Source organism: Orcinus orca, chromosome 17 (genome assembly GCF_937001465.1).
Source record: "Orcinus orca chromosome 17, mOrcOrc1.1, whole genome shotgun sequence".
NCBI classification, from domain to species: Eukaryota; Metazoa; Chordata; class Mammalia; order Artiodactyla; family Delphinidae; genus Orcinus; species Orcinus orca.
In genome coordinates this window covers 12291499-12303576 of record NC_064575.1, presented here as the reverse complement: position 1 = coordinate 12303576, position 12078 = coordinate 12291499, and the positions used below count along the sequence as shown (strand labels likewise).

The 12078-nt window shown below is 36.2% G+C and overlaps 1 protein-coding gene across 6 annotated transcripts in view; it reads right to left on the bottom strand.

Annotated features, from left to right (window-relative positions):
- Positions 1 to 12078, bottom strand: part of SGK3 (serum/glucocorticoid regulated kinase family member 3) — a 66147-nt gene that overhangs the window by 14716 nt on the left and 39353 nt on the right. For 5 of the 6 annotated variants that reach the window (XM_033437567.2, XM_033437565.2, XM_033437570.2 and 2 more), the window contains 6 exons: positions 10997 to 11046; positions 8647 to 8704; positions 4618 to 4701; positions 4378 to 4509; positions 493 to 605; positions 363 to 399 (listed from right to left, as the gene is read on the bottom strand). In XM_033437567.2, the coding sequence (XP_033293458.1) occupies positions 363 to 399; positions 493 to 605; positions 4378 to 4509; positions 4618 to 4701; positions 8647 to 8704; positions 10997 to 11046 (474 nt within the window). The remainder of the gene's footprint in view (positions 1 to 362; positions 400 to 492; positions 606 to 4377; positions 4510 to 4617; positions 4702 to 8646; positions 8705 to 10996; positions 11047 to 12078) is intronic. The other variant, XM_033437569.2, reaches the window with a different exon arrangement.

Sequence of the window (12078 nt, the reverse complement as noted above, 5' to 3'; positions counted from 1 at the left end):
TAAAGACGCAGATGTAGACACCAGACTTGAGGACACGGCGAGGGGGAAGGGTAAGCTGGGACAAAGTGAGAGAGTGGCATGGACATATACACACTACCAAATGTAGAATAGATGGCTGGTGGGAAGCAGCTGCATAGCACAGGGAGATCAGCTTGGTGCTTTGTGACCACCTAGAGGGGTGGGATAGGGAGGGTGGGAGGGAGACGCAAGACAGAGGGGATATGGGGATATGTGTATATGTATAGCTGATTTATTTTGTTATACAGCAGAAGCTAATGCACCATTGTAGAGCAGTTATTCTCCAATAAAGATGTTGAAAAAAAAAATCATGCACTAGTAGATTTTTAAAAGACAATACTTACTACTGAATCCAAAAGAATATTTTCTGGTTTCAAGTCTCTATCGAATTAAAAGGAAAGAAAAGGAAACCTGAATATGAACTGAAATAAAATAATAAAAAGACATTTTAGAAGTGAAATTTTAAAAACTTACCTGTACACTATTTTGATGGAGTGCAAATAACCCAATGCACTGGCAATTTCAGCAGCATAAAACCTAGCTCTGTGTTCAGGAAAGGACCGTTCTCTTTGCAAGTGAAAAAACAGCTGTAAAATTGGAAAAAAAAAAAAAAGAATATTAAGATCATTCACACATAAAGTGAAACAAATATATTCTAAAAATACAAAAACAGGATTTATTTTTGTTACTTTGAACGTGAGATAAAAATGCACCAAAGCACAGAACCGTGACTCCCCCTTGCCTATGTATCCCCTCCACCTGGCAATCATGCTCTCTTCAACCACAAATCTTTCCCTATCTGTGCTTACTGCTCGCTCATCTCCCATGTACCCCTCAATCCTCAGTGTGGCAGTATCCTCATACCACTCCAGGCAACCTCCCTGGAAAAAATTATTAATGGAGACCAATGATTTTGATACTGCCATGTAATTATCTTACTGGGCCTTTTTTGACTGTTCTTTCATTTGAAAAAACCAAACACTATTTAGAGATCGTAAACTAGTGGCTGGAAGATCAAATCTAACCCACAGATATAATTTGTTTGAACCAAAGAATGTTTTCAGAAAAATCTAAAATAATTGGTGACATTTAAAAACTGGGAAATTTTTTTTTTTGGTTAAAATTCATAGTTTTGGTTTCTTCTGGGGAAAAAAAAAGGGTGGGGGGAGCTCTGCACCATTAAGCCTAAATTCAATATGGTAGCAACTGGCTGGAGATCATTGGCAGCTGGACTCTCCAGTTCATTTCTTACACTTCCTCCCTAATTTTCAATGTATTTTTTCACAACCTGTTCTCTAGTCATCAGGTTACCTGCCTAGGCAAAGTTTGCTCTAGGTCCTTACTCTAAGTCTTTGGGCTTCTAAAACAACAATCTCTCGTTGGGGGCTTTCTTCTACCTTGGACAGTTCCATCTCCGCTCCTTTCTGGGCCCTTATGCTGCAGGGATTGACAAATTGTCTGTCCTAGGTTTCTCCACTGTTATTCTTTCTCTGGATACCTTCCCAGGCAACTTAATCCATTCCAATGATTTTAACCACCACTCTATGTTGATGTCTCTCGTGTGGACAGCCCTCTGCTTGGAGCTTCTACTGCAAAAATCTGCTGCCTGCTGCTCTTTCTTGAATATTTAACAAGCCAACAAATTCAATTTGTCTAACCCAGAGCCCCTGGTCTTCTCTTACAGACTTACTGCCACTGCTGTATTGTCTCATTTAATGATATCACTTTCTACCCAGCCCTCTAAACCATGGGAGGCAGCAAGGTAAAGTGGAAATAGATTTTCAAACTGAAAAGCTAGCTGATCAGCCTTGGGTTCAAACCTTTTTGTGTGTAATTCATTTAACTTCTTTGATTTTCAAAGATTGTCCCCAATTTTTTCTTAGCCTCTTCTGAAAGGTGATGGTGAAGATCAGTTACAATAGATCCTGACAGAGTAGATAAATGGGGCTGACCTGGGATTCACCTCTACTGCTCCTTTACCCTTAGTCCCTATATCCAAAAAATGAATAAATTCTTCTGTTTTTATCTCTTATTTATTTATGGGACACTCCCCCCTTTTAACCATTACCACTGCTTTTATTAGCTGCAGCTTACTCTACTGTAATACTTTATTTATTGACCTTCTGATCACATCTGTCTAATACACTACTACTGATGAAAATTACCCCAAATGAAAATCTGATCATTCACTAATAACAGCTAACAACCACTGCTTACTAAATCAAAGGTACTATGCTAAAGACTATATGCTTGTATTATTCAATCCACCCACCTATTTTGAAGTAGGAATTGATGAGGAAGCTGAGACTCAGAAAGGCTTGTTTACATGCCCAGTATCATAAAACTTATTTGTTTATACTCTACCTGACTCCAAAACAGATCTGAAGTAGTATACAAAAATGAATATCACATGTCAAGGTTAAAATGCAAATATGAACATTGGGGGGCAAATAACAGTAATAATAGGAAACACATAATGAAATCACACTCCTCTTGCCTCTGTCCTTTCTCATCCTTATTCCTCTTCTACCTGTTGCCCCATTCAACCCCTGCACCTTAACATTCTCTTTTCTTCCCCCATTTATCTTAGTCAACTCTATCTTTTAGAAGACAAGCCTACTTCCTTCCACCTTTGCCATCCAGTTTAGGAGTAGTCACTGTGTAATAAGGGCTCAGAAGCAAAGTCCTAAAACAGCATTAACAAACCACAGACAAGCAGGAAACGTGCAGCCAGTATCCCACCTGCAGTTAGATTTCTGCACGATATTTCAAAGACATAGGTGGTACTTAAGAATGGGCTTTGCAGTTGGGATGTCCAGGTTAAATCCGGGGCCTGACAAGTACTAGAGCACGGTGATACTGAGAAAGTTACTTCACCTCTCTGAGCCTTAATTTCCTTACCTATAAAATGAGCATAAGAGTGTTTATCTCAAAGAGTTGTGATGATAAACTGATATAACACATGTAAAATAATTACAAAGTGCCAGGCCCTCAATAAATTCTTGTTATATGTTAGCACTCACCACATACAAATAAAACCACACCTTCAAGGTGGGAACGATGTGGGGTCATCCACATTCCTGAATCAGGGTGCATGGGGGATTCATAATCCCGCTTCTGAGGAGTCTTAAGGCATATTTGCCATAGATGTAAGAGGTTGAATAATGATTCTTCTTATGACCATCCCCAAAATGACCTAGGTATGTCTGATCTTTCAGGTTTGCAGAATAGAAATCGGTCTTCTGTGTAGTTCCTTTATTCTACAGATAAGTGTACTATAGTAAGGTTGAAATACACTTCTCTTCTCTCTTTGCTCTGGGATTAAGGGATGGAAGATCCTTTTGTAAAGATATAATAACATTTACCAGTTAAAATAATTTTTAGAGATATTTACAGGTCAGAGATCAAACAAATTAGAAAAGTATGAGGATTAAGAAGCAGAGGAACAGGGGGTGGTCAGCTGCCTCGATCCTGGAATCAGACTGAGCTCAATTCCTGGCTCCATACTTACTAACCCACATGGCTTGATCAAGTTACTTAGCTTCTCTGTACCTCAGTTTCTTTGTCTTATGCAACACAACTGCTGTGAAGATAAAATAATATGTATAAAGAGCCAGAGTGCTGGGCACATAAGGATGCTCAATACATGTTAACTACTACTGGAATTATTATCTTAACAGCAGCATTTCCCAAAATGTATTTCAATATCCCTCTGATTCAGAGTTTTGGGGAATACTGTTAATAGACTTGGTTCAAACAAAAAATGGGACTATGTGGTAAAAAAATTTTTTTTAAATAAATCCAGGCTTTCAGGCATAATTTCTCAAAGTCTTTAACATGCTGAAACATTGTAACTACCACGAAGCACACTGTTAATCACTAAGAGGATATAACAGGAAACATTTTCCAAACTGGCTTCACCACAGAACCCTTTATTACAGGATCATCTCATCTGATTAATAGTTTGCACATTTTGGAAAATGACAGGCTAGAGTAATATTTATATGCAACTATTGAAACGATAATTACCAAAAATTACAAATCAAGTTTCATTCTAATGTTTCAGTATATGTTCTTGCTATATAGCTCAGCGACAAAACTACCCATGAAGTCTGTAGCTTCGTATCAAGGTTCTTTTATGAACCTTCCCACCTACGCCATAAGCTGCTTAGGAAAAGAGCTTTATGTCTCACTTCTCTACATTCTGCATTGTGCTGATTAGCCAGTGCTTTAAATACTGCTGCTACTCAACATATAGCTGTTTATGCTGGGCTTTGCTTCCAACACTGATAAGAGAAACTTGAACTCGATTTTTTTTCTAAACATTATCAATACTAGAAAACTAATTATAAAACTCACCTCCCCTCCATTAATAAAATCCAGAACAAAATAAAGCTTTTCAGTTGTTTGGAAAGAATAATGTAATCCAACCAAAAATGGATGTTTCACATTTTTCAAGAGCACATTACGTTCAGCCATAATGTGTTTTTGCTGTTAAAAAAAAAAAAAAGGTAAAAAATCAGCTTGTATTAGACACCAGAAAACAATTCTGTTAACTGAGAAAACAGGTTTAGGAGAAACAAAGCTATTTTATTTTACCTCTTTTCTGTTGAGAACTATCTTCTTCTGTAACACTTTGACAGCATAAAATTTTCCATCCAGTTTCCGTTTTGCAAGAAGAACCTGTTATAGTTAAAGATTGTACCTACTATTAGAAATTTCAATGTTTTGATAGGAACAATTCACTTATCAATAAGTCAATATTTAAATTTTTAAAAAATAAAGTCCACAAAGGACCTAATGTGGTGTTTTTATTTTGAAAATTGAAAATTACTGAATTTATTTCTCCAATTCCACTTTTCCTTAGATATTTTAATAAAACCAAAAAGTGTTGATGATTTAAATGGCTAGGCATCATTTCTTTGTCACTTAATGTGCTAATGTTTGAGGTTTTTACTAAATTTAAGTGTCAAAATCTATACTGCTTGAGAACTGTGTGTGTGTGTGTGTGTGTGTGTGTGCGCGCGCACGCGCGCATGCATGCTAGCCCTGAGTCCTGAAGAGTGTCTTTAGAAAATACTGAGGCTATAAATTTCATGTCTACATAAAAAAAGGAGAGGAAAATGGTTTCTAGGTGATCAAAATGTATTTTTGTTTTAACATTTGGGTTTCTCTTACAGGTTTCAAATTTAGAAGCACTCAGAGCAAGAAGCACCATGTATAGCTGAGATTCTATAATGGGCTGGGGTGCATGCAGACACTTCATGGATTTGAAGAAACTTAGAAGATCTTGCCCCAGAAAAAAAGGCAGACATACTCAAAGGTTTACAAACAAATTTTAAGGGATTCAAGACACCCTACAAGTTGTGTAACTATTAGATGATATATTCTAAAACGTTTTGAGATGATCTGCCACTAGTGACAATGCTGGGCATTACTTTTGAGTACATCTGTGGTCTTCCTCACTAAAACCTGTAACCACAGTCTAATCATGAGAAAAACACCAGGCAAATTCCAAAAGAGATACACAATATACCTAACCAGTGCTTCTCAAAACCATCAAGGCCCTCAAAAACAAGCAAAGTCTGAGAAATTGTCATAGTCAAGAGGAGCCTAAGGAGACATGACAACTAAATGTAATGTGGTGTCCTGAATGGGACAAAAAAAGGACATTAGGTAAAAACCAAGGAAATCTGCATAAATGATGGGCTTTAGTTCATAATAATGGATCAATATTGGCTCACTGGCTGGAACAAATGTACCATACTAACATGTTACTAAATAGAGCAAACTGATGGCTTGGAAATTCTCTGAACTTTCTCTTTACTCTATTTTTTTTTTTTTTTTGTAAATCTAAAAAGGTTCTAAAAAATAAAGTCTATCAATTAAAATGTTTGTTATTCATAAAAAAGGAGTCAAAACATCTTCAGGGTGAAAATGTCCTGAGTTCAATTGCTGGCATCTTTCTCATTTCTCAGGCTTTTGTTCTTTACAATATTTGACTCTGTTGAATGTTCCTTCCTTCTTACATTTTTTCTTTTCTCGACAGCTCCCCACCCCCCTGAACTTCACTTCTCTACTTTGATTTGTTCATCTTTAAGTATATTCTAAGAAGATAATTCAAAGAATGTGGCCATTAGGAGGTACATTGAAGGGTAGACATTTTTTCAGCAGATTGGTAGATGTGGAAAATAGGTGGTTAAGAAACAGATGGGCAAATGGAAAGTGGAACCAAGACCACCCTTTGTAGAAAAGCTTAGAATAAATATGAGATTTCCATTATTTATTTTACTTTATCATGTATATTTTTCTATTTTTCAAATACATTGTGAATCTGTAGTTCTGCTTGCTTTTCCTTCTTTTCTGTATTCTGCTTTTCTTTGTTTTATTGTACTTTGTTGGTTTCCAACCATTTTGCAAGATTTAAAATTTTTATTAAACGTAACACGTATATAGAAAAACTCGTAAACATTACAGCTCGATAAATTATTCCAAAATGGACACATTATGTAACCACTTCCAGGTTAAAACAAAACCAAACCCCGTCAGTAGCCTGAAGCCTCCCATTTGCCCCATTCCAGAAACTATCCATCCCTGTTCTTCCTCAAAGGTAACCACTATTTCCATTTGCAATAACACAGGTTAGGTTTTGCCTGTTTTCGAATTTTATGTAATTAGAATCACATAGACAAAGTGGTCTCTGCTTGACTTTTTTCACTCTAAATTATGTAATGTGCGTTCACGTGTGGCATGCAGCACAGTCTTCATATTTTCATCACTGTGCAGAGTACTGCATTCCACAGACATACCACATACAATTTATCCACTCTCTCACTGACATTTAGATTATGAACAACGATGCTTACGAACATTCTGGCACATGCCTTTCCTAGCACATATGTGCTTGAATTACTGGTGGCTACATAGCTTGGAGGAGAACCAATGTGTCACAGGTAATGCATATATTCAGCTTCAGTATTTAACACCAGTTTTCACAGCATAAAAAATGAAACACACAGGAACAAATCGAATTAAAGATGTGTCAAAACTCTACACAGAACAGTATAAAACATTATTGAGAAAAGTTAAAGATGAATTAAATTAACAAAGGGATATGCCATGGTCACAGACTGGAAGACTTGATATTGTTAAGATGACAATTCTCCCCAGATTGATCTAAAGATTCAATGCGATCCCAATCAAAATCCAACAGAATCTTATGGAACTTGACATGCTAATTCTAAAATTTAATATTGATATGCAAAGAGCTAAGAATAGTCTCTTGAAGAGGAACAAGGAGGGGAAGACTTGTTCTGTTGGAAATCAAGTTACATTTTCAAGACAATGTGGTACTCATGCAAGGATACACAAATAGATTAATGAAACAAAATATAAAATCTAGAAACAGAAATATAAAACAAAATCCAGAAACAGATCCACGCATATAGACACTGGATATATGATGAAGTTTACCATGCAGAGCAGTAGGGAAAGAACAGCCTTTTCAATAAACTGCGTGGGATCAGTTGAACATCCATAGGGAAAAAAATGAACTCGACCCTACACCTCACATTATAAGCAAGAACCAATTTCTAGTAGACTCTAGATCTAAACATGAAGTTTCCAAAAGATTAATGCTTTTTGTTTTTAACAACAGACTATCTCTAACATTCCAACAGACTGTGAGCATTTTGAGAGCAAGATCTATTTCGAACTTTCTATTGCTTATATTATTAGCACAATGCCCAGCATGTAGCAGGTGGCAAATATACATTTGCTGAATTAATGAACACACATGGGTGTAATTTTATGGTCGCAGTTTCTGGTCTCTAGGGAACTCAGGAAAAAAAACTACATCTAGATATACTGAAAGCTATGAATACAGCACACTATAATTAAACACGTACATATTTATTTTTACTACAGATTGAAGTATAATGCAAAAAAGAACTTAAATATATTTGATGATTCTGACAACTCCATCTATGATGCCTCTGCCCTTAGGGATTCTTCTTGCTTGGTACGGTCACACTGTCAAGCTACGTACTTCATCTGACATTCACTGCATGAAGGGAGACAGCGTCCTCAAACCTCCCTTTCCTTCTCCAACTGCTATTTACACAGCTGCTCACTGTTGTCTTTCCGGCCTCAACTTAAATAGCACCTCTTCAAAGAAGCCATCCTTGACCAATTCATCTAAATAGGGATTTTCCTCCCACTGACTATTTTCCTCTGTCTCTTGACTCTAGTCTTCATTTCCTTCGTAGCTCCATTGCTACATGTAATTATTTACTTGACTGCATAACTTTTAATTGACTATTTCCCCCACTAGGTTGTGAGCATCACAAAGGTATTAACCATGTTATTTTTGTTCAGTACTATCTAACTAGGCCCCAGAACAGTGCTTGCCACATAGGAGCTCAACAAAATACTTATTCAACAAATAAATTTTGGGTTAGCATTTGAGTAGATGCTTAGTATCCTGAATTATTCTGTCAGTACTCTGAAGGTAGAGAAAGCATCTTAATTCCATAGCCTGCATACCAACAAGCCCCGTGGTCTTGCATGTATAAAGCATACATTCCTTAAGTACTTACTTACTGAATGAAAAAATAAAAACACTCTTACCTTGCCAAAGCTGCCTTTTCCAATAACTTTCAAGAAATCAAAATCTGTTGGTTTAGCACTGAAATAAATGAACAATGACAAGAATTAGCCTCCTAGAAATGGAAAGATGTTAACTTTTCAACATTTTTTAGCACCTCACTCTTTAATAGGCAAATCTTGGGTACACTTCAGCATGATAACTCCAGCTTTCACAGTGGTAGTATCTCATCTTTAATATAAAATAGGTAATAATGAACAGTGATAATATCTACTTTCTGATTAGATAAGACATTTTATAATTTTATTTAAGCCTTGTTAAGTTTGGCTTAAGAAGGACTTCAATAATAGTCTCTTTGGGAGAAAAAGATCTTTCTTTCTTTCTATCTATCTATCTATCTATCATTTCTCTATCGTTTTGAACTCAGGGTAGCAAACCACTTTTATTAACCATAAACCTCACCAATGCTCTTAATAAGGAAACTGAGTAACTATATAAATTAGTGACACATTGCAAGGACTAAGTAGTCTGGTAATTATTCTGAAAAGGAAGTTACTAGCTGGAATACCTAGTAAAATCACTAAGATTTTCTGACAGAGAAAAAAGTCATCACAGTGTTTTGCATACATATCACTTGTATGTTAAAGATAAAAGAACTCTCTACTTATTCTCATAGATGGTAATGTAGGAAAGCCAGGAGTCCAGAAGGCAGAAGGTTATTTATTTGCACCTCAGGTAAAAACAGCATTGGCTGTATACAGGCAAAAGCACGTGGCTGCAGAAAGATGAACTTAAGCAGCCACAAGAGCTGTTTTCTTTAACGTGGTATGAATTCCTAAGTTGTACTAGGGAGAGTGAAATGACTCCATTTAGATTTTAAACGTCCTTCAATTCATTACTGAAAGAAATAGTCAATTCAAACATAAGAGTAACACCAGGTCTGGGTTAAATAATAACAGGTCAAGATTAGGGAGATAAATACTTAACTAAGCTTAGATGTTTTTCTTCTTCAAGAACCTGCTCTTTGGACTAGTTATTTTGTTCTTTAATGATATGCTGAAATACTGAAATAATTTTTTGAACGAACGTAATAGTGAAAAAACATGCAAATCCCTCAAGCAGTAAACACGCCAACCAAGGCCATACCCAAGGCCCCACTGTTAACTGTTGGTGATGAATCCTAATTGAAAGCAAACTTCCATTTTGTGCTGCCTGACAAGCTCAATGCAATAATGATAGAAAAGATGCTCAAAACCAAATTTCCTCTTCCAGTTACCATCCCGTTTCTTTGCTGTCCTTTGCAGCAAACCCATCAAGTAAGTTGTCTAAAATCACTGTCGATACCTCCTATACCTCCTATTTCCCCTCCTGTATTTCTCTCCTGAACCCTTTCCGGTCAATCTTCTCCCCACCGCACCACTGAAACTGTTCACAGAGGTCACCAATGACCTATCAGGGGTCCATTCTCAATCTTCATCTTACCTGCCCCATCAGCAACATCAACAGAGTTATTTACTCCCTTTCTTCACCTGCTTTTGTGACACCCCATTCCTGGTTTTCCTACCTTACTAATTATTCTTTCTTAGTCTCCTTTACCATTTCTCCTGTCTACACTCACTCTCTAAGTGGACCAAAAGGGTAAGGGGAAGCACAGTGTCCTGTGATAAAAGATAGAATACTTCAGAATTAATCCAATAAGCCTATAAGGATAATTACAAGTAAGGATAGCAACAATGCATTCCTCTTCCAGCCCACAGCAGTTATCACTCATCTGTCAGGGCACTCCTCAAACTGAGCCAAGAAGTAGCCTTGGACTCCTTCTTTGTATTCCAGTGAACTGCTGGAGTTGACACTTAAGATGAAGTCCACATTTGTCACTCCTCAAAATGTTTCCCCTCTGCTCAAGTAAATCTGGGACTATGGGAGAAACTGGATAAAGAAAATTTAATAGCCTTTCATATGCTAATTTCCATCAAGACTCCTCTGGAACAAGCTGACTAACAACTAGGGTTGGAGTTGTGACACTGAGCACCAAGAGAATATCAATTTGGCCTCCACGGATGCTTTTGCCAGAGTACTTTCCCAGGTACCTCCCAGGACTTATGGTCCCCACACACACACCAGGAAAGTAACAGTGGCAAAATAGCCGAACCCAATTCAACAATCTGTGGATTAAAAACTCCTCAGAGCTCTACTAAAACAAGGAGAAGCTAGAGCAGTAAATTAGGCAAGCGTACGACAGTATTATATTCACTGTAACTATAGTTCTATTTCACAGGCTTCCAGTTAAACTGGTATAATTATGTACATCTGCACATTTGCAAAAAATCTTCCTCAAATCCAGTGAGATTGTTTGATACAAATTAAACCTACTGAGGATTTCCAGATGGTCCCAGGTTAATGTTCTGTGAGGTAGAGTGTAGCTGTTGGGATGGAAAAAAAAAAAAAGAATTTAACATTCTTACTGGAGCGTCTTATCGGTTAATGGATATTTTTTAAATAAAATACACATAACCATACCACAGATATTTGTCATATTAAAGAAATCTAAAGCCCTAATGCTTAATAAATGTACAGACTTTTGGAAAGATACACAATCAATATAAACATAACCATTTTAATGATAAATTTCAAGAGCAGTTGTAAGGAAAAAGGTAAGGCAGAAATCAAAGTCAAAGTTGGCAAATGAATGAAGTAAACTGGGGAAAGCTCTTTGGAAGAGCTGGGCATTGAAACCACAATTGAAGAGGAATCATTTTTTACATTAAAAAAATTGGTTAAAAATAGCTTTTGTTTTTAAATTTTCAAATATTTTTAATAAGCTATTATTAAAGATAGGAAATGATAGTATGATGATGATTAAGACTGCAAATGCTGGATTAAAGTTTTAATTTGAGAGGAAGTAAACTTATTTCTAAAGCAAATACATAAAATCAGGAGTGCTTTTCTTCCTAATTCCACCATTGTGATAGTATCAAATTTTTAGATAGGCTTTTCTCTTTACAACAGTTAACAAAGTAAATTTAATCCCTGTTATTAACATAGAAGCACATCTTTACTCACCTAGTATACCATAAAGCAATTTAACTAATTAAAATTCTAGCTCACTAATAATCAACTAGAAATTTAACTCAAAATCCCAAAAGATTAATCTAGTGATCCTTCTACAGTGAGCACTTCTCACAAAAGCCAAGTGTAAGTGAATTCTTCTGCACATAAATTCACTATGAAATTCTTTATACATTCAGAGAATTAAATCAGAGATGTCTCAAATATGTACACTTTTACTAGAGCTCTATATAATTATACTTCATATAAGCTATAGATATGAAGTAAGCTTTTAAAAATATCTCTTTAAGTTCATCAGAATCAACAAATTTTACCTAAGCAATTTCTTATTAGAGACATATGTCATATATATTCCCACTTAAATTCATTTGTAACTTACAATCTCC